The sequence below is a fragment of the Amia ocellicauda genome, chromosome 1 (genome assembly GCF_036373705.1).
Source record: "Amia ocellicauda isolate fAmiCal2 chromosome 1, fAmiCal2.hap1, whole genome shotgun sequence".
Taxonomy (NCBI): domain Eukaryota; kingdom Metazoa; phylum Chordata; class Actinopteri; order Amiiformes; family Amiidae; genus Amia; species Amia ocellicauda.
In genome coordinates this window covers 20,073,155-20,096,181 of record NC_089850.1, presented here as the reverse complement: position 1 = coordinate 20,096,181, position 23,027 = coordinate 20,073,155, and the positions used below count along the sequence as shown (strand labels likewise).

General features: G+C 44.1%; 1 protein-coding gene across 1 annotated transcript; it reads left to right on the top strand.

The window, feature by feature from the left end:
• Positions 1 to 1,607: 1,607 nt before the first annotated feature.
• On the top strand, positions 1,608 to 21,691 carry smyd2a (SET and MYND domain containing 2a). The gene is made up of 12 exons (XM_066698017.1): positions 1,608 to 1,963; positions 11,375 to 11,438; positions 12,544 to 12,654; positions 13,084 to 13,144; positions 15,674 to 15,798; positions 16,363 to 16,430; positions 17,476 to 17,578; positions 18,590 to 18,700; positions 18,893 to 19,013; positions 20,374 to 20,548; positions 20,722 to 20,830; positions 21,476 to 21,691. The coding sequence occupies exons 1-12, from the start codon at positions 1,788 to 1,790 to the stop codon at positions 21,557 to 21,559; spliced, it is 1,308 nt and encodes a 435-aa protein (XP_066554114.1). The 5' UTR covers positions 1,608 to 1,787; the 3' UTR covers positions 21,560 to 21,691.
• The last annotated feature ends 1,336 nt before the right edge of the window (positions 21,692 to 23,027 follow it).

Sequence of the window (23,027 nt, the reverse complement as noted above, 5' to 3'; positions counted from 1 at the left end):
GACCTTATTTTCCTCTATCTGGTCTTAAAGAGGAAGAAGGTTTGATTAATTATCGTCTCATAGTCCTTCCTGAAAACTGAAGCAGCAACAGCACTAATGTAACGTGCAGGAAATGCAACAAGTAAGGAATAAAATAACACAGCAAAAGGAATTTGCATGGGTTTATTGTGATTAAATGTCACAACTGAGCTTCAGATACAGGTGGTTAGGGTGTCTTTACATTGCCTCAAAGCACTGACTGGACACCAGTGGAATTAACATTCCTCCATATTGAATATTTCACTTCAAGATAACATAAATGAATAAATTAACAATAAAACATGCCCACTGTCTTAACTCTGTTCCTCCAGCTGGGATCTTCATATTTTTCTCTCAGCTGAAATGGAGTTATGGAAAGATATGATTGATAAATAATCATACATGTCTATTAAACTAAATTAATCACCGTGAATATTGCTGTGAGAAACAGTTTACATTGCTGGTATTGTTACAGCTTCCTATGTCCTATATGTGCTTCCTAGTGTGTGGTCAGGGGGAAACATGTTATTATCATTATTGATTTAATCCTCTGTCTGTGTGGTCTTTTCAGGTATCAGCTGCACTTGCACTTCATATTTCACAGCTCTGCATGGTGCTGTCTCACTTGGATGCATAAGCAGGGTGGATGTCTGAAAATGCACTGCTGTGTCTGATAACCAAAATCTTGTATTTGAGGAAGACATGACAGATAAAACAGAAATAAGCCTGCAGAGTTGCTTGAGTATTTGTGTCAGCTGACACTGGTAGATTTCATGCTATTCTTGTTATTGTTCAGCGTTTCTATTTGGTGCATTTGTGTTGCTGTCAGCTTGTGATTGCTTTATTTGATGTGCCGGTTTACTGTAGTCCTGCTGTGCTATTCTGTTTTTGTCTCTGTTGCACACATTAGTGTCCTAAAGTATTGTTTTTATTGTCTGCTGCTAGGTCTATGTTGTAGGTGTAGTCTTTCTATGTGATTGGTTATAATGTTTTATGCTTGTTTTGTATTGTACTGTGTTGCCTTTTTTTTACCCATTCCCTACAGGAGACACGTTTTGCCTCCTGCCAAGCCATTATTGTAAATAAGAATTTGTTCCCAATTAACTTGCAAGGTAAAATAAAGCTTAAATTAAAAATTCTAAAATAAAATAAAATGAAGACGGCTGTATTAACAACATATGATGCAAACTGACTTAAAAGAGTTTACATCTCAGCCAAAGGACAGAGCACAAGGAGATTAAGTACCATAAACTAAAAATGGACTTTGTGAGTGGTGACCAGCTGCAGTATACTCTAGTTAAAATCCACAGTTAGTAGAGGAAAGCAAGTGCAAGCATAGTATAGTATAGTATAACTTGTTGAACACTAGTTCAGCCTAGGAAGACCATAAACATCCCAGATGATTGGACTTATATTATAAAGAGTGTGTATATGTTTGACTCCATAGCAATGTATTCATGTATGTATTTTACCCCTATGATCTTCGAAGCACATAACTGCGCGCATGGGGTTGTACGCAGAACCGGCGGTGTTTAGGACCACCCGGGCTCCTGCAGCAGCAGCGCGGCGCACCGACTCCATCCGCGCTGCCATGTAAGTATCTCGGCCGAGACGGAGGGAGGGACGCGGCTCCATTAATAGCAGCCACTGCCGGCACAGGCCCGCCTCCTCCCGCTGCGAACCACGCTGCCGCTGCGGGCTTCACAGGCATCCGCGGGGAGCAGCGCAAGAGGCCAGCGAGAGAGAGAGAGAGAGAGACTGCGCGCAAGATGAAGACGGACGGCTCGCCAGAAGGAGTGGAGCGGTTCATCAGTCCGGGCAAAGGCAGGGGACTGCGGGCGGCCAGAGCGTTCAAAGTTGGGGACTTGCTGTTTACGTGCCCGGCGTACACATACGTGCTGACTGTCAACGAGAGGGGCAACCACTGCGAGTCCTGCTTCACCAGGTACCGAGCCGCCGAGCCGCCGAGCCGCCGAGCCGCCGAGCCGCCGAGCCGCCGCCGGTCCGCTGCCCGCCGCTTCGCGCGGTGCTCGCGTCGTTGTGGTTGTAGCGCAGATCCCCGCAGAGCTGCACAGTCCCGGCGATCCCATTGGTGGAGGCGCGCAGAGCTGCACAGTCCCGGCGATCCCATTGGTGGAGGCGCGCAGAGCTGCGGGGGAGTGCGCTGCACGGTGCTGCCGGGTTGCAGGACGGACTCCCTGCGCAGCGTCTCCAATGCATGCGTCTGCATCGGGAGAGTGACCCCGCGACGGCCGGGACGCGCTAAAACGACACCGTTAACATGTCAAATAAATACTGCATGCGCCTACAGCCTGACAGATGCGGAGTGACCTGCTCCTGCGTGCGGCCGTCACGTGTCGCAGGGCACACGATCATGCAATGCCACGCAGTTACACTAGTGTGTCGAATGCATGCGATTTAATATGCATCTGGATTCAGATTGTTTTATTTGCTTTACTACTTCTGCAACAACCAGCTGCGTCCGTGTTGTGAGGAGTAGCTGCCCTCCATTGCGAAGTGTGCACTCGGCGAGGCATTGATTTCTGAGCCTGCAGTGAGAGCGCGGTGTCGCAGCGCTTCCGTCTTTCAGGGGGACAGTTGTGTGTCTGATGTCAAACGCGCTGATCTAGGGCAGAGACATGGCACTGCACTGTGTCTGTAGGGTGGGCCACATGTGAACGTTAATGCTTTACACCAAAATCAGTTGCTGTAGGTGTCATGTGTTAAGATTGAATGAAGGGTTTGGAATTAGTTTGTGTGGCACTGCAGTTGTGGTTTCATTTATCCCTTGTCCTGCTGAAAAGTTCAGATAATTAATCCTGAAGACTGCACACATTAGGTGGACATGGTGATAATATAAGTTACTTGTGAGAATAAGGAATTCAGTTCTGAATCTTTAAATTTGATCCAGTTTAACCCCATTGACAGCTGTTTATCACGTGATTGATGTCAGTGCCAGTGCTGTAACTCACCCCCTGTTCAGATCTTTCACAGGGCAGTTTAGTTTTACAATGAGGCTTTTCATAGTTACAGAATTGTTATTCTCGCTTTCCAGAAAAGTAATGTACAAATGTCCTGAAGATTATCGACAGGCTTTAAAAGTTAGTCAGAAAGGCAGTTGAATTGATCATGAAAAACGCAACAAACATCTAGTTGAAGTTGATAAGTTAGGACCTTTCATGATTTGTAGTGACAAGACTCATAGCAGACCTCCGTTACTGGAGCATGACTGGTGGGGGGTTGTGACTCAAGTTCAGCAGCTGCTCAAAGAATTTCCCAGACCTAGTTAAAAAAAAAAGAATTCAAATCAGGTTACGGTGTGATCAGATTGCTTGTGATGATTGCTGAGATCTCCAAGGAATTGCTTGATTGGTTGACAAGTGTTTGATAGGTATACATTAACCCCCCGCCCCCCAACACAGACACAATGCACATAATGATAAAGTTACTTGTGATGGATAAGCATGGCAGTGTGGCCCCCAGTGCCCTCCCATTACAACATGGCACCACTTTCTTGAGCGTCCCGAGCCTGACAGCCAAGAGTGTGGGCTCTTGGAGTAAATGTGCGTGTCGTCCTGAGTCGTGTAATCCAAAGGGCCGCGTGCTCCAAAGCAGCGCAGAGCCGCGGTGCCTCCGGCCTGACTTGATTTAGTAGTTGCTGTCATCGGGAGCAGGTGTATGGCAGACGAAATGGGAGTAAGAGCATCGTCAATTAACTCAGATCTTGACTGCCCACCCCTGAAGGAATTATACATGTGCTGTCTGTGACTGCCCTGGTCCTGAATGAAAAAATAATGTATCTTCATCTTTCTAGTGCCCTGTCACTAAACCTGTGTTTTGGTTTGGTCCTCAAGGATATGACCCAGGCTGTGTCTGCAACGAGTTAAGACTAGTGCGTCAGATTTTCCATCTCGCTTAATGTTACTGAACCTTCCCATGGGATACTGTTGAATCCGAATGCGGAGAGCAGACACTCGCTGCTGTGTTTGCGTACGTGTTTCTCCTCTCTTCACACATCGCTTATCATTTGTGTTCAAGTACCTCAGCGTGACACTGGGAAAAGGCCAGGCTTTGAAGACATTTGTAAGAGCTGTGATTGTGGAAGAATGTGAAGCGGTCTTCAATATAGCAAGGATTGTCTCTTAATAATAAAATAATACACAGGTTATTGATTGAGAGACAGGGTGGACCAAGAGCCCTGAGGATGTTGGGAGTTTGGGCTTCTGATTGCCCAGTGGCACCGTGCCGCTCCACAAAGTCCTCCTCTGCATGCTTGTCTGAGCTGGCGTCCCTAAAGACCCATGTTGCTAACCCACTGCACCAGAGCTCAGTATTGGGCAGACCTGCAGCTCAGTTTAATATTACATACACCTGCTAATGAGAGAGGCCATTTGGCCGTATGCACAGCCTGAAAAGGTTTTTCTATTTGGCATTTAAGTCTGTAAACTAGAGCCGCAACTCCGGAAGAGCCAAGCCCCCTAAGTGCTGTTAAGTTTCCGTCTTGTTACTGAGAGAGGAGAGCGTCTCGGGTCTATGTAAAGAGTTCAGATTTACTGCATTGCAGAGGTACCCAGTTTCCTCTTCTCAGCAGCCTGCTGGTAGGGGCATGACAGGCCAGCCAGCTGTGCTATTGTTCTTCATAAAACGTTCTCACCCAGTTAGTACTCATCAGTGTTTACAACATTGCTTATGTGAATGTATATGAATATGTACCAATGCAGGTAAACTGGTTAGTCTTCCAGTTCAGATTTTGATCATACCTGAGCTTCCCCTGAGAGGTGTGCAGCCTCTGTGCAAACGATTCTTTCCAAATCATTTTTAGCATGCATAGTCATAACCCCCCCTTCCCAACGTGACATTGGATGCTGAAGAAATAACTCACTTCCTCGTGGACATCTGAAGCGACTTCTGAAATCACCTTCATTACAAAGGCAATCTGGAGAAGACAAGTGGAATGAATATTTGGTGATTGTTGGGGTTGGAGTTACATTCTTAAATAACAAATCTTGCATGTATCCTGTACCATTCCCCTCCCCAGGAATATTTTGCAAGCTGAGTTTCTTCTTTGGCTCGTATTCATGAAACTCCCCATAAGGAAGTCTACCTCAGTTACTCGGCACAGTATTACCATTGTTTTACCATACATGTCCTTTGCACTGCTGTGGCTTTCCATGGTTTGTGTCATGGTTTATTATATGCTAAATGCCCCTATGTGCTCTACCGTAATTTCACCTGGCTCTCCTACACGCTCCTGCGATCGTCCTGTGATTTATAGTGAACTCTAATACCAGTCTGGCACAGTTTCTGCTTGGACCCACTGCTTTTCACTGCGTTTCTCCCTGCTGTTGGCAGATTGTCAGATCTGATTTGTACTTAAAATCAGATTCCAGTCCTTGATTATTACATTTCTGTACGTACAGTGGATGGCCTCTCGGTCCATCCTGTCTGTTGGTGTGATTCAGCGTCTGTGTCCATCACTGTCCTTTTAATTCCCTTCACCCAACATGGGAACCGCTTCCATCATGTGCTCATGCAGCGAGAGGAGATGAGCCAGGCGCACACAGAAGAAAAGGGACCATTTAATCTGCGTTTCTGCTGCTATGACAACTAAATGGACTAAAAAAGACAACAAACAAACAAACAAAAACAACTTCTCAGAGTGTGAGCGCTGATCTAATTACCCATTTGAATCTGGATTAAAAGCTTTCATGGCAGCGTGAGGCTGGTACTTTTATTACATCTGTAATGTATACAGTCTGCTTTTCTCCGAGCTTTGTCACAGTCTAATTTATTCCAGGCAGGTTTGACATCTGTTACCTACTGAGCCCTCTAGCTTAATGAAACTTGGGCCTCTAGAGACACGGTACCTTTCAGTTCAGAGAGATTATTCTTCCCAGAAGCTACACTTCTCTTTGCTGTGTCTCTATGGTTGGCAAATCAAATCTGTACATGGGTAAATGTGTCAATGTGACATCCCATCTGCATTTTCTTAGGTCAGGAAAAGAGTTGGACAATGTAATTAAGGATCAGATCTGCTGGGTTTCTGCAGTTTCGCTCATCTTGACTGTGGGTTAGATATTCAGGTGACGCATGTTGTTTACATGCCTCTGAGCTCAGCGTGTGCCTTTCCATTCGTGTGTAGCGTCCTGTGTGTAGCCGTCAAGTAACTATGCAAATGTTGTATGAAAATGCCTACATTATCGGCTTGCTTTTTGTTTTTTAAGTTATGGCGGGGGGGGGGGGGCGGTTATAAATTTACAGCCCGAGGAACCCCAAAGTAGTGAATTAAGTAACCGATACTTATCCACTTGAGTAATAACCCACCATGAATAGTATTGCCCAGCTTGTGCCCAAGATCAGCGTGGAGAGCCAGTGAAGTCTGGTCTTGACATTTTCATTTGTTTGCCTCTGAATCAAAAATCAAGATCGAAGTCCTGCAGCTTCAATACCAGAGTACCCATTAAAATCTCTAGGTTCACATTGTGCTGTCAACGACTGCTAAGTCTTTTAAAGTATGTGCAGATAAAATCTGATCTGCACACAGTATAAAATAAGATGAATAAATGTTCTCTGTTTATTGTGCATTGCATCAGCGCCACATCTCAGTTTTATGACCTTTTTAAATGCAGCTCGCCTGAGACGTTCTTGGAATATAATCATTATGTATGAGAGTAGAAACCTGAGGCTAGGAAGGCACAGCGCTTGGATGCGAAGGTGCAGGAGACTGCAGCTGAAAGGCCCACACAGTGAGCTTTCCTCATTCCTTTGGAGATGGGAATAAAAACATAGAAAAACCTGTGGAGAGTCCGTTTCCCCCTGGAGAGACGGCGAGCCGACGTGATGAAAAGAGATAAAGATGTGGAGATGGCAGTGGGGACATATTTAAAAAGCAAACAAACCAAACCTTAATGTGCCAGACCTTAATGCCAAATCCCAGTTTTCTCTTTTATGCAAGCTGCACCCCCTGCTCTATTGAGACTGCTGCTGATGAGGCTAAAATGCATAAAAATAAACCAACAAGCCACTCATTTCAATGCATGCTTCCCAAGTCAGTGGGTAAACCAGCCTCAAGAAGTCTCAGAGCTGTTACCTTGCTGTGTAGTTTCATGTACTCTTTTGGAGACTCTTCTTTTGCGTTCTCTCCCAACCCCGGTTAAAGGAGAAGCTGCCGGAGACACCTGCCAGGGGAAAAACAGCTGATGCTCCCCATGGGCCCTGCATACCACAGTCTCCAACACGGGGGGAGTGCAGAAAAGGACAAGAATGCATTGATGAGGATTTTCACGCTGAGCTGACTTCTGTAGCTGTAAGCAAAAGTATTCAGTTGAGGGGTGTCCTTCGCTAAGTCATTTAGTTAACACTGTTAGTTAAACTAGGATTTTGAACTGGTGGAGTCGGCGCTGGCTGAAACCGGGGGGAGAACAGCCTTGATAGTTTCTAGAGAGCCGATAATGGACCAGTAATCGGCCGAGCAAACTGTTGCATATGAAAGGTCTGCACTTATAGCCAATTGGGCGATTTCCTTTTGTTCACAGAAATGAAGTTCGTTGCCCACTCTACTTATTTCTCAGTGCTGTCGTTTAAGAGTTTGTTCAACAGATTGCTGATCGATTGGAGTCTAAATGGGGTTAAAGCAGGTTATTTTACCTCTGGTTTCCCAAGCAGAGTCATTGCAGCTCAGACGTCTGGCAGTGAACTCTGAGCTCGGGATCTTTGGCAGAATGTGTTTAATTTAAGTCCCAAGGAAATCAAGCTATGGCAGAGAGATACTGTGGCATGACCCCATTTAGCTCAACTTTTCTCGGTTTAATAAGGCTTTTGCTGCACAAGGCACTACTACTGTCTACACTGATACTGCAATTAAAGCCGTATGTTAGGATTGAGTTAATGCAGCCCCCCGACACAAGACACACCTCTGACTGCAGAACGACAGCTGTTGACACTTCTTCTGCCCCACATTGGCCCTGTGTGCGGCTGTGACCAAAAGCATGGTAGTCGGGTCGAATTGGGACATGAGATCAGAAAGCCTTTGTTTGAGGAAAGTTCCTGTCGTTTGCATGTAATTTTATTAATCAGCCAAGTGGAGAAACTGCAGGGATTGCTATTATGTAGATATAAATTATGTCAATCCTATAAAACTTTAAAATGCTAAATGTGTAGATTTATTGTTAATGTATAGTTCTCTTCCAAGAAATGGAAAGGTGTGAATAGTCGTCTGGTGAAACTTCAGTGGACAAGTCTGCTCATTAGGTACCGTGATGGCAAGTGCAAATCATTTGATTTAGATTTGCCAGTGTAAGTACTGGGCCTGTTTTCTGCTGTCATGGTTAAAATAATGATGGAAAAAATATAACCTCAGTTTAAACTAGAATCTTGGTGACCATCTTTTAATTCGGCAGTTTGAAATGATAATAAGCACATTCACTTCGCATAATGTGTCCTTGTGGGGAAACCAAACGGCAGTTTAAAAGGCTTCTGCAGTAGAGCGCAACATGTAGGCGGGCGTGTGTGTCGGTCTTAACGCACTCCTCCAAAATGCTGAGGCAATGGCTTTGCTCATTTTAAACCTGTAATTAACGGGTTACTTTCAGCAGCAACAACAACAACAACAACTTTCTGAAGCGCGGCATAGACATCTCACAATCCATACAGCACACCACTAAATAAATGCAGTGAAGACTAGCATTCAGGGCAGTTTTCTTGTTGACTGCGCTCCCATTTGCCTCCCTCAGAACTGACTTGTGTTTTCAGAGGAGTGGATTTTGTTGGGTGGCAATAGCTTTATAATATTCCGTAATTGCTAATAAATACAGTGGTGCCCGCAGTACCTGAGTATGGGAACAATCAGAGCTTGTTATTCTTGATCTATGAAATGCTTGAAGTGAATCCGGGATTGAGTAACATGTTGGTATATGTGGGCTGAGGTGAAGTGTTTTTAGTATTTGCTTTATTAAGGTTTTAACAGCCCTTCATGTAAGTGCGCAGACTAACAGTTCATACCACAACTTTCACAGAACTGTGCAGGATATTATATAACCCACGTTCATATTTAGCTCCTTCTCATCTCTTTGGTGTGTGTTCAGTGGAGCTTGTGTGTGGGTGATGTTATTAATAGCTTTATGGTTTGAAATACAGCATATTCAACATTTTTGCTGTCCTGGCTGTCCTGAATTTGTCTGTTTATAATTAATGTTTCACTCTGCATGGGTATATTTGTTTTTATTGAGTAGCCCGTAGGTTTTTCCAGTTTATCCATACAATCTAAACCCTTTTTCTTCTGTGATTAAATGTTTTACACTGCTGTGTTCAGGCCGTCCACGAGTCTTCAGGGTGTTGAAGTTAACCTCCAAGGTGCAGCTAATAAAATGCATAATGATATGAACGTCTGCTGGTGAGACCAATACAGAGATGGTGTTGATTCCTTATGTTCAATTCCAGTTTTACCAGAATTCAGTCCTGTTGATTCCAATTCCAGGTTTTAATTTGGAATTGTATCCAACTCTGGCATTGGTTTGACTGAAAATGTAAAATGAAGCCTCAGCTGTCCTCTCTGATCTCATTGATGCTGTTCAGGAGTCAGACTTGGCTGGACTCTGGCTTTGCGTGAGGTTTAGGTGTAAAGTTTCCCAGGAAACTCAGACTTCCATTAAGAGCAGCCTTCGTTTCTGCCGGGTGAACTCGCATGGATTGACTTGCTCATTGAGCATTAATCGTTTATAGTGTGGGCTAGATTTTAGGAAGTCCTTGAGTTATGATTGGCACTCATTTGGGATAAACTCTGCTTTCAGTGTGAAATGTGTTTTTGATTTTTTTTATTTCCAATATAAACTGAAAATTGAAACCTTTTCTGTTCAGATCTTCAGGTCATAGAGTTGTATATAATATATGAATCATGTTCATCTTGAATGTGTGGACAAGTTAGTACTTTATATAATGCCAAATCTTGGGGGTGGGGGGGGATAAATGAGTGAAGCAAGTGAAAAGCAGCCTGGGGCAAGGACACTGTCGTTCTAGGGATGCAAATTGCAAGTACAGTCAAATATATTTTTTTGTAATGCTGTCATTCTGCATTTAGACTTGGGCATCATAGTCGTACATCTCAGTGCCACTTCACAAAGAACATAAAATCAAGGAGGAAAAGTTATAAACCTCGCCTTTCTTCTGAGATGAGGATCTTTCTGTGATTCGGCAACCCCATTTGTACATATTTTAACGGCCATTGTTCTCTCCACAGGTACATAATTGAAACTCGCATCTTAACAGGTGGATTTTATATCATAGCTCATTTGCAAAGACTAACTACATACAGATGGGTGACAAATTAAAGGAAAAACCTGAATAAATGAGTGGAGGAACATAAGGAATGCAGATGCCTCCAAACAGGTGCACTGCATGATACAATTAAGCAATTAACATCCTATCATGCTCTGTGGCATGTATACAAATGCTGAACAGGCCCAGCTGACCTTGATTTTGGATCAAGATGGCAAGAGGAAAGGATCTAAGTGACTTTGAAAGAGGAGTCATTATTGGGGCATGAATGGCAGGAGCTTCAGTCACACAGATGCTCAACTGGCTCGTGTTCTGGACAAGTGGGCGAGTGCATGTGTGGGACACCAAGAGAACGGGACAGGCCTGACTGCTTGACCCCTTCAGTGAGGGGGTCCGGAGGCTCTGTTATGCTGTGGGGGCATTTTCCTGGCATGGTTTGGGTCCACTTGTCCCCTTAGAGGGAAGTGTCACTGCAAATCATTACCAGGTTATTCTGAGTGATCACCTTTATCCTGTGGTGAAACATTTCTATCCTGATGGGAGTGGTCTCTTCCAGGATGACAATGCCTCCATCCACAGGGCACGAGGGGGCACTGAATGGTGTGATGAGTATGAAAATGATGTGAATCATATGCTATGGCCTTCGCAGTCACCAGATCTCGACCCAATTGAACACCTATAGGAGATTTTGGACTGACGTGTTAGAAAGCGCTCTCCACCTCCATCGTCAAAACAGCAAATGAGGGAATATCTTTTGGAAGAATGGTGTTCATCCCTCCAGTAGAGTCCAGAGACTCGTAGAATCTGTGCCAAGAGCATTGAAGCTGTTCTGGCAGCTCATGGTGGCCCAACACCTTCCTGGGACACCTTGTTAGTTTTTCCTTTCATTTGTCACATGTCTGTATGCTGGTATAGAAATATCTTCTGTGCATTTAGTTTTTGGTACTGTAGTTTGCTTAGTGCATTGGGGCCAGTAGGTGAAGGTTTGCTCCATCTCCCGGCCATTTCTGAGCCTCCTGTGTGTGTGTATTTGCTGAGAAGAGCTGCCCCTGTTCTCACTGCCTCTGTTTCTTGTGCTCCACAGGAAGGAGGGACTGTCCAAGTGCGGGAAGTGCAAGCAAGCCTTCTACTGCAATGTGGACTGCCAGGTAAGAGAACAGACGTTCGGCTCACACGGTGCCTGGCGTGCCGTGGGTCTACTGGACAGGCTGGCAGTAGTCTTAATGAGGAGGGAAAACAACATGATTGAGCGAGCTGTCTTATAACAAATAACTTGCATAAATCCTGATTTAGTTTGACCTGATTGTAAGTGTTGTCAATACGTCAATAGCTGAAGTAATAAATGTGTCGGCGACGCGGGAGAACAGTGGGGTCCAGGTCATGTGGTCCCTCTCTGAGCCATACCTCTCTTGTTGTTCTTGCAGTTGCTATGACAATGCGCAGTCTTCTGTCATGGTGGATGAATCGCTCTTTACTTTGCCAAGAATATGGATTTATATATATTCTATATATAAAATGTTCTATTTTCAGTCATAAGGGGGGCAGTGCATATTAACAACTGTATATGTATCCCTTTCCAGTTTCCATGTCTGTCTTAGTAAGTTCCTTGTTGTCTTGCATTTAAAAGATGCAAGAAAATATAAAATAATACTATTAACTATGCATTGCTTATTGTGTGTAGCTCAGCTGATAGATTGATTAAACGCACAAGGAAACGCGCTGAAAGGAAATCGAATGCTGCTCCTCATTCAAACAGCGGGACACGCGAGTGAGAAACGTCCAAGGCTTATTCCAAACAGATGGGCGATCTCATCACTCTCATCTTGACTAATGCAGTGAGAGTAGTAACACAGATTATTGTTTTCATTCAGTCACATCATGTCACCAGCCTGTCAGCTTTTTCCACACTGATTTGCAAGGTGAGCAAAAGACGTGTGGCACTGTCGGATAGCGCTCTTCGACTGTGTGGGAAATTTAGTATGTGATAAACATTAAAATTGTGAATATTTGTGAATACGCATTACTGCAGCTGAAGTGATTCTGAGATCATTCTGGCTTGAGTGGTTACAGCAGAGGAAAAACAAAAGTCTCACATGGGACATCCACTTAATTGATCTTTCTTTAACAACTTCAAGTTTAAATAGACATCTGGGGTGTTTCTGGACTGGCTGGGGCGCTGGGGCACGACCTTTCTCTGGGAGGCCAGATGTCATTGTAGACCTACTGTAATTATTACTGTTTATTTTTGCGCAGAAAGGGGACTGGCCCATGCACAAGCTGGAGTGCTCGTCCATGTGCGCGTTTGGGGAGAACTGGAACCCGTCGGAAACTGTCAGACTCACCGCCAGAATCATCGCCAAGCAGGTGAGCGGTGGTGGTGGGTGGAGATTGGAGGAAGGAAAAAGCAAAGAAGCTGTCAGCCTGTCATCATCAGACAAAGGCAGTGAAGTAAAGGGAAGTCGGTGCCAATCTGAGAAAATTACACCTCTCTTTGTGCAATTTCAGCCGCTCACAGATGCCTTTTGAAAATCACTTCCTATCACAGGAGACGGGGACTTTTCAAATTTCGCAGTGATCACACGGCTGATGAGACAGAGAGAGAGAAGCAACCAAGTGTCATTTTTTTAAATATCTCTATCTCATTTATTTATTTATTTTTATTTTTTCAATACACTTGGATCAAAAACAAAGAATCATTTGCAGCTGGTAGCAGCGCTAGTCTTTAAATCTGTGGAGGGATTAAAAGATTCATTATATACGAATAGACTTTTTTTTTTTTCTTTTTTTCTGCAGAAAACGCAGAGAGAGCGCACGGCCTCGGAGAGGTTGTTGTCCGTGACGGAGTTTGAATCTCGTAAGTACGCGTTCTGGGATGGAGTCTTGGAAGTCAGGGTTGGAAGGGGCATGTAAATGCAAATATATGAACAATCTACAATTTAATGTAATAAGCTTTGAATGGTTATGAATGTACTACACTAAGCTCTTGCTGGCAGACGCAACCTTAAATACTTTAATAAACTTAAAATGGGTGTAAAGCTTCAGCCTGGTGCTGGGACAAGATTAACATGTGGAATTGACTGTATATAATACCATTACTCAAGACTAAGAAAACCAACCAAAAGTAAACCCTACATAAATATTACCCTCTACATATTTTCAGGGTAAATATTTGGTTAAGAAACATACAAAAGACTGCAAAAGAAGTCCCCAACCACAGCATGCATCTGCAACTTTTATACCTGCAGAGATGTGTTTGATAAATTCGCTTCAGATGTAGGTCACTGCTGCTAAACCCTAATACAGGCGAGACTGCTTGGCATTTAGCACGGCTTGTCACATCCACCGTTCCACTCCGAGTTTCCAATTCCCTGACCATTTACAGTACTGAGACTCTTGCTTTCGGGAGGGGTTTAAGCAATTTAATCTTGGGTTAAGGTCACGTTTATATCCCTGTTCCTCTCTTGTTTAAATAGCTTTGTAACACGAAATCACTGACCTGGAAATGCAGTGGTGCAGTGCGGTTCAACAGACCTCCTCCTGGCTGAAATCCCATTTGTTCTTTGGGATGAATACAAGATGTAGTTGCAGCGCTGTTGGAAATACTCCCTCCCCTTCCTCTGAAACAATATTTGGCGATTAATTTTGTTTAATGAATATTGTTGATTTGAAATTATCCTTATGTCTCAATTATACAACTGCAGAGTTTGTTGAACTCTGATTCAACCCAGAGAAAACTCTAAAGACAGACATCAGTGGAGAGGCAGTCCAAAGTCTACCCATCCAGGACAGAATCACTCACTTTGAGCAATTGGTGTCTATACAATCTTCTCCTGGCTGAAAGGATGAGCAGACAATCGGAAAACCCGTTGGTGATGAATATGTATAGTTTAAAAAAACACATTTTTATTAAATAAATTAATCTCCGATTCACATTGCTTCACAAGAAGGGGTGAGTGCTTTCAACTCAACGGCCCCATTGCTGTCAGGGCGAGAGATGCTCTGCTAAGATAGGCCCTGTTAACCTTACTGGAGTGTCTGCCCAGAAGCATGGCCCAATTTGTGGCATGGATGGGAAATAATTGGACATTAATTCAATCAGGGAGGATAAGCAGAGGTGGGGACTCCTTATCATCACATTTGATGGATGAAGTTGTACATTTTTTTTGGCAGTTTTCTTCTCGTTTGTATTGTGCACGGGCCAATTCGACCACATTTGCTCCTAATAGCCTGTTGGCTGTTTTCCATGAGACCTCCTTGATAAATGCTACTTCATCTGAAACGTCAGATCCAAGTCTCTTCGGTTGTGTTTGTTGGTGGGTTTAGTTAATGGATGAAACCCAGAGAGTTCGATTGAGAGAAATTCTGTCCCCATTACAGGATGTGCACAAATGTTAAACGCACAAATAAAGCAAACGGAGAGGGGAAAAATGACAAAGCCAGGAATGTAGTAACCGTTAACATGTCAACTTAACTGAAGTCAGTAATGCAACACAATGTGGGATGCATGTATTTATTCAGTGTCTGTGTAAACCTTCTCATCTATCAGTCCAGAACCCCACCGACCGCAGCCGTCAGAGTATCCCTCTCGGTTTGCAGAAGCTGGCCAAGATGAAAGGTTGCTTTAATCTGTGGAGCGCTGCAGACTCGGTGGATGTTAGACTGACAAGTGAATGAGGTCAACATGGTCTTTTCTGTGTTTGAGTCGAGAATGCGTGTCATTTAAATGTTACCTCGAGGTTCCTCATGCCTTTGGTTTCACTCATCATCCACAGTTCGTAGCGCTCCAGCAGGAGTTTAATTTTTGGGAGATCAAAGGTAAAGTAGCTTCTAATAGTTTAGAGGCCTGCATTTCTCCGTGCCCCCTCAGCTGCAAGGCTTTGAAAGCCCTGTTCTGTCTGCAGCTCTGTGCTGCAAATGGTGCTCTTCAAAGCTCAGTCCTCAATCAGTCTGATTTTCTTGTTTGTGTTTAATGTATTCTGCACGGTCTTGGCAGGAGAGAACAGTACACAGTACAAAGAGAGAAACAAACCAGCACCTGTTTAAGAAGTGTAGTGGCCTGACAGCGTGGATCTCTGGCATGAAAAGACCGCAGCTTCTCTCGGTCTCCGTGTGTCCTGTGATTGGCGGGGGCTGGTGGGCTTGGGTTAGTCCTGACTTGTCATGTTGGTTAAAGGGTGTCACTGGTGAGCTTTGCTTCCTGTCCTCCGATTGGCATTCAGCTCAAAAACAAAAACAACTCGACTTGGTTTTCAGTGTAAAAACAAGGCCCTTAGAGGTGGAGAATACCGAGTGAGAAAGTGGAGCATGTGACTTTGTTGGTTTAATTCCGGTTATCAAGAGGCCAGGTTCCTGTGTGACGCCTCTTTGTCTCTGTGCTGTTCAGATCTTGATAAGCTGGACAATGAGAAGAGGGAAATGATTGAGAGTGACATAGCTGCCCTCCACCATTTCTACTCCAAACACCTGGAGTACGCTGACAACGCCGCCCTGGTGGAGCTTTTCGCACAGGTGAGTCGGAAAAGTCTGAGATTTGTCTGACGGGATTTCCTACAGCAGGGGCCTGTCATGTGGAAATCAGGTTCCTGCTGGATGTAGAGATACAGTGCCTGATGCTGGTAATCATCCAGGGGAATGTCAGTCTCATCACTGGGCTCCACAGAACTCATTTACAGCAGGCCTTACGAGAGAGGACCTGAGTAGCCTGTGGGAGCTCTCCTGCCCTGGCCACTCTGTCCCTCCCAGGGCCCTCACTGGCCTCCAGGAAGTGGCTGTACTTAATCAGCTGGGTTTAGTGCTGCCAGTTGCTGTGTCAGACAGGGCCTCAGAGCCCCATAGAAGGAGTTGGGCTATGCTTTAAGGGAGCAGCTGATGAAACCGGTCTGCAGCCTTGTGTGTCTTTGCTTTTTTTATTTTTTATTCCCTGTTCCTTTGTTAGTCAATAAGCTGGGATGGTGTTGCCATGAACAGCACTGGGTTAAGACATGGTTTCTGTCATTAAAAAAGGAAAGGTAAACTAAACTCGAAACAAAATTAAAAATACAGTTCTCATTCTGCTTTTCATTCCCCCCTTAGGTCAACTGCAATGGATTCACCATAGAGGACGAAGAACTGTCCCATTTGGGCTCTGCTGTCTTCCCAGAGTAAGAGCTAGTTTCCAGCTTTTCCTTCATTTCTGATGATTTGCCCAGTTATTTGTCCATGACATTCCCTGGTCTGTGTCATTGGCCTACTATTCTACACCTCTCCATGCTCTACCATGATCTCACATTGCTAGGAGAGGCAGAGACGGGGGAGATGTTGTTTATCATAAATATAATCTAGATATTTGAAAGGAAACTTCTTAGAACTAAAAGTAGAACCAAAACTGCAGTTCTGTTTTGAGAGACAAACAAAAGAAGTATGACTATGTTTAAGAACAAAGGCTCCTGTGTGCAAAACAGCACTGGGCTCAATTAGTCTGAGACAGTGGAGCATTTTTTTAGCTGGAAGGTCTGGGAATGAACTGCCCTCCTCCCTGAACTAGCTGCTGCCACTCTCCCCGTGTCAGCCTGGCCATGTGTCTCGGATGATGATGGGGGGTGGGGTTGTGGATCAGAACTGCTGGTGGAGAACTTGTATCAAGTGGATATTAATGAATAACACTTTGAAGTGTGTACTCCCTGTGAGATTATAATTCATAGAGTCTACAAGAATAATAATTTGTAAAAGGGTAACCATGTTTTTTTTTTTCTGTTTTACTGATCATTTAATGCCGTTTCCATGTTATTCAAGGACTCTTCATTCACAAAATAATAATACAATACAGTAGAACAGTGGTTGCTTGCTGTAGTGTTCATCATTGCCTGGTTATCTCGTGTCTGTGCTGGAGACGAGTCTGCTGTAATTCCTCAGTCATGTGTGAGTTGGTGCGTGACTGCACTCTCGTCAGATCAGACGCAGGCCTGTCCGTGCACAGGAACTCATTACAGCTCTTGGTGGGTGGGGAAAGGGCGCTATTCACACGCTCTCTCTCTCTCTCTCGAGTGCAGCCTGGGCCTGTCCAGAGGAGAGATATTTCACATGTTTCTCTGCCTGCTGTGCTGCATGTTTCCATGCTGCTGTGGCCGCTTCCGCCACCCAACCCCCCCTCCCGGCCGTACAGTACCATGATTGGCTCTTACTGGACTCTTGTTCCCCTGCCTGCAGCGTCGCCCTGATGAACCACAGCTGCTGCCCAAATGTCATTGTCACCTACAAGGGCACGGTGGCCGAGATCCGGGCTGTGCAGGAGATCGGCCCAGGCGACGAGGTGAGAAACGCAGGAGGGTGGGTGTGGTCAGGAGATGAGATGTTCTGCACTGGGCACCAAATGCTCCGTTCTTTCTGGCATCACAGGTGGGAGATTTGGGGATGTTTTTTTAATGTTTTATATGAGTTCTACAGAAAATTCCCACAGTGTAACCAAGTTGCCTTCAGTAAGAGGTAGTGCTGATTATTCCAAACTATCTTGTACAACGCAACTAAAACAGAACTGCTGAATGTAACCTACATGGTCAAACATTTTCCACACAATGTAGTAATGCAGAATGCTGCGGTCAGCAGAAAATTGATATGTTCTGGTACCGTAGACTCAGAATCATGAGGAAATACAGGGATAAATATATCCAGTGTACTGGAAGTGGAGTCTTGTGTACTGAAGTAAATGTAATAAAATTAAGCTACCAAATGACTTTAAATCAAAGCTGGCATTCACTGCAGAAGGAAGACCCACTATCCTCGCAGACGTGCAGGGATTATATTGTGCACTTTCTGTTCAGCAAAGAGGGAAGTATACAACAAAAGAGACCGAACCTTCACCTTTACAAGATCTGAACCTAATTTACTTGATATGCTATTAAATAATGCACCATGTGGGTTTAATCGGATAACCAGCCTTCCCACAATGCTGTGCAGGCAGATTCCTGTGGCTTGGTGGGCCCAGGAGATGTGATGGTCTTGTAGGTCTTGTAAGCTTGGTTGTCTGATGCAGCTTGACTAGGCCTTGACTCTTCAGTTTGTTTTCCTGGATTCTACTTTAAACCTTTAACTGGTTGAAGTTAAGATGCATCTCTGTCAATATCCCAGATGTTCCTCTGTTTAACTTGCAGTCTAGAACAACTCCTCAATGAAGATGCGAAGATGAAAGAAATCCCTGCTTACGTGTCTTTACAGATCCTTTCTGGGTTGCATTCTACTTATTTACTTCCTTTTTATTGATGAGTGGAAATGACAATCCTGCCTACCAATGTCTTGAAGCTCAGCTGCTTGTCTTTCTCTCCAGGTGTTCACCAGCTACATTGATCTCCTGTATCCATCAGAGGACCGAAACGACCGGCTGAGGGACTCCTACTTCTTTAACTGTGACTGTAAAGAGTGTAGCACCAAATCCAAGGTGTAGCTTGCATGCATTTTTGGGGGAGGGGGTTGTGGTATTAGACGTGTGACCACTGTACGTAGTCGTCATTAGGACTCTAGTTCTTTTCTCATTGTCATCATTAAGCAAATGAACAAAAGGTCTGTTTGCAATGTGCATCGGGCAGAAATGTTTAACTATCTGTCTTTTATTTGGTCACTCTCTGCCCAGGATAAGGCAAAAGTGGAAATCCGAAAGTTGAGTGACCCTCCTAAGCCAGAGGTGATCAGAGACACGGTGAAATACGCCCGCAATGTCATTGAAGAGTTCAGGAGAGCCAAACACTACAAAAATATCCTTTTGTCCTCTTCCACCGACCCTCTCTGCACCTTACGATCAATTCTATTCATCTCATAGTTTCAAAATGGTTTCATGACGCCTCCGCGGGGAGCTAGGAAATCCCACAAATGGAAAGAAAAAAACACAAATCTAAACAACATCATCAGTAGATACACACTCACACTCAAATATATATACATGCATGCAGGGCGAATCAGTCCTGAATGAAAAGGAGAGTGGTTGTATAAGAAATTAGAGAGGCAGGTTTTGCTGTAACTGAGCATTTGATGCACCGGGAAGAGCTGGCCCTGCAATTAAATATCCGCTGTGCGCCGGAGTCTCTGCTAGTAGGACCATCAATAATGGATCATCGTGGTCCGCGTCCCCCGGCTTTTCGTGTCCCGCAGCCGCAGACTGAAAGGCAAGACGAATTCACTGTCATAACCGATTAGACCGACCCTGTGGAAATTGGGAAAATGAAGAAAGGCGAGTGACTCACTTCCTGCCACGCTGTGGGGAAAACAAAACCAGACTCCAAACAGGGGCTGCTGCTGTGCACACTGAAGAGTTGTAGACTGTGGCATGGGTTATCTAGGGAAAAATCTTCCCTGTAAAAGGATTTGTAGTTTAGCTCTACCCCAAATCACTTGAACCACTGTTGTACGGTACGAGTATGTTGAGGGAAATTGTGCCCTGATCCTTTGTTCGTTTTCCAGTGTAGCTGTGTTCAGTACACCAGTCTTCTGTGCAATTGTAAAGATGCGAGCGATGCGGTTCCCTGGGGCCGAGACGCGCTCCAGCGTGGGCGTGCAGAGCCGTGTGCCATCCGCGCTCCTCTCGCTAAGTGATAATTGATTCCAGTGTTTAAACTAGGAAATTACACTCTAGAGTTTTATCAATGGACAGCAGAGAAATGTTTTCCATTTAGGCTTCTTTTCCTGCACTTTTCTTTCGTTAACGTCTGATTGGATGCAGCTGCTGGCTTCTAGACTGCTCTGTTCTTTAGGTTGCTCGTGGACACATTGATACCCACGCAAGGGGCTGGACAATAGCCAGGAGCAGACGCTAGGTGGCTTTATTCTGTGAGGACAATGCATCTTGAAATGCCTTCCTGGGCAGTCAGTATAGATTACAGCTTCAAGCATTCATTCCAGCCTCAGACATTAACCCCCTAAAACAACTTCTTATCAGCTTAATTAGACAATATAACTATTTCCCAAGTTCTGAGAGTGCTGGTGAGACCTATAAATCTTCTTGAACTGGACTGGACTGGTTCCCTCCAGGCTTAGACTGGTTTGCCGCCCCGGTGTTTCGGGGTGAGCGATGCTGTGAGTCCAGGGGAAGGGGTGGAAGTTTCCTTGACTCCACAGCACCCCCCAGCGAGCTACTGGAGATCTGTGAGCTCAGCCTGGACAAGATGGGCGCCGTGTTCGAGGAAACCAACGTGTACATGCTGCACATGATGTACCAGGCCATGGGCGTGTGTCTGTACATGCAGGACTGGGACGGCGCTCTGCGCTACGGGGAGAAGATCATCAAGCCCTACAGGTAGCTGTCCCTGTCTCTTGTCCTCTATCTCTGCAACATGTCCACTGTCTTATTCATTTGGTAATTGTATTTATTGACTTACTCTTCTAATGTTTTCGTTTTAGGGAGCGTAGTCTTGGAGCTCTAATGGTGACGTAACAATTATTATTATTGTTTTATTGTTCCCGTCTTAGCTTGCACTACCCGGCCTATTCTCTCAACGTGGCGTCCATGTGGCTGAAGCTGGGCAGGTTGTACGTTGGATTGGAGAAGAAGACTCTTGGGGTCAAAGCTTTGAAGAAGGTGAGTCGATGTGATCTTTCTTTACTGTCCGGCTTATTTCTGCTGTCTATAAAAACACTAGGGCAATGGAGTAGCTTGTCTTTCTTTTTCCCTGTTTGGTTATTATTTCCAGAGATCAAAAGGCTATCCAATCAATTTTAACTGTTATTTTTAAATATATATATTTTCTAGCGCACACGCACATGCACACACACACAAACATTCAGTTGAATTGTGATTAATGTCTTGAAGGCAATATGTAGGCCGGCATCAAGACCAGTCTCTCTGTTCATGCCTTGTACCTACAAGACAAATTACCGGCACAACAGAAGAGGGTGAGAAAAGGATTACGGTAGCAGGATGAAAGAAAGGGTCAAACTAAAAATAAGCCTGGGTTTGAGCTTTTGAAATGTGAATATAAATGGAAAACAAACTATTGCAGACTCTTCCCTGTGCTTGATAAATACGTGTATATTACTGATTAATTTAACTACAGCAGTTTAACTTACAAATGACTTTGATTCAATACAGTGTTAATTGTGGGAATTGGACACTTCATAATTTGTGCCACTGAGTCATGTTAGAAATAAACGGATGAGTCAACATCTTTAAAAACAATCCGGGACTTTATACAAGAATGTAATTCTGTGTTTGTTTTGTCTGCAGGCAATAGCTATAATGGAAGTGGCCCACGGAAAAGACCATCATTACATAGCAGAGATTAAGAAAGAGATTGAGGATCAATCTTAACTTTCCAAACTGTAGCTGTAATTACAATTCTGGCTGGTAAATTGTTAGCTTTTTTCCTTTCTGTTGGGGGCTTTTAACGTGACAAAATTATTTTTAACTGGTGTGCTTACACCAATAAACACAATAAAGGAAGGACTCAGTAAAGTACATTTTTATTTCTGTATGACCCAGGAACAATAACTTGCCAAGAAATGACTAATTACTAAGACATGCACTGGTTTCAAAGTTGACCATTTTTTATTTATTTTTATTTATTTATTTTTAACACATTTCACAACTCTGAACCTGCCTGAGACTACAGGAGACTTGTGTCTTGCCCAGAACCGCTTCTGTCAATTAGAAAACATGGTGAAATAAATAGATCCGTGTGGCTCAGACTTGTGAGATCAGATTCCTCTAAATCAGTGTATTGTTCTCTCTTGGCCCCATTCACCATATTCTCATTCTTGAAGGAAGAACACCTCAAACCTCGGTCTGGCCTTTGTCCAGTTACAGGTTAGTTGACAACACTTATTGCACATTCGTTTCTCTGACTAAATAGGCTTTAGTTTTTAATAGGTCTTCAGAATGGGCAGTTCAGGGTTTCGAAGAGAAAATTGAATAATCACGCTTTTAATACAAGTGTAACTGAGCCGAGACACGGAGAGGAAACCTCGAGACAGAAGTCAAGAAATGTGGTTTGGTTTGCGGACTGAAATGGATTACAGTTAAACGGAAAATACTGGATAGAAAGGACAGGCAGTAGTCGGTCGGTTTACAACCAGTGATAAAAGGTTTTCTTTGGGGGAGAATTAACAAACAAATAAAAAACTTCTCACAAGGCTTGGAAAAAAATGTGTGAAACTTTAAAGTATGCAAACTGCATTTTTTAAACTTAGCACGTGCTATCAAAGGGCTTTTTTTAGAAGTGAGAACAATAAATCTTGTTAATTTACGAGTCATTACTGGAGCCCAGGTTGTCAGGTTCATGTGCATCTTTAATGTGTATATATCTAGCTGTTAAAAAAGTGCACTTTGTGTACCTTAATCTAAAATGTTACTAGTTTTCAGTCCGTGTTTGTATTTGTGTATTGATTTTGAAGAGAGGGTGCGAGCGGTGAGCACTGTGGCCTTAACCCTGTCTGTATGTGCCTCCGGACACGGCTCTCGCTCCACGACTCCCAGCCCTCGTCCACAGAAGGACGGAGTTAACAATGGCAGCCAGCCTCTATTCCCAGCACTGCTGTGCATGTTAATGTACTCAACACTGGGCATGAAGGGTACAGGAATGCAGTCGTCATTTGTTTGTTCCCCTTTTGAGTGTTGTTTTTAAACCGCCATGCATCAGCACCACCATTAAAAACAAGGATATGCAAAAAAAAAAAACATAAGGACTGTAAAGTTTTCAAGTGAAGTGAATTTTCCCTCGTGTGACTTTCTGTTTGTACTGGCGTGAGATGAACACAGGAGTCAACATGACAGTGAGTGG

Coding starts and splice junctions, on each gene's coding strand:
- smyd2a (XM_066698017.1), top strand. CDS start 1,788: ATGAAGACGGACGGCTCGCCAGAAGGAGTGGAGCGGTTCATCAGTCCG. Junction 16,431..17,475: donor GGCTCTGCTGTCTTCCCAGA/GTAAGAGCTAGT, acceptor CCCTGCCTGCAG/CGTCGCCCTGATGAACCACA. Junction 20,831..21,475: donor GGGTCAAAGCTTTGAAGAAG/GTGAGTCGATGT, acceptor TTTTGTCTGCAG/GCAATAGCTATAATGGAAGT.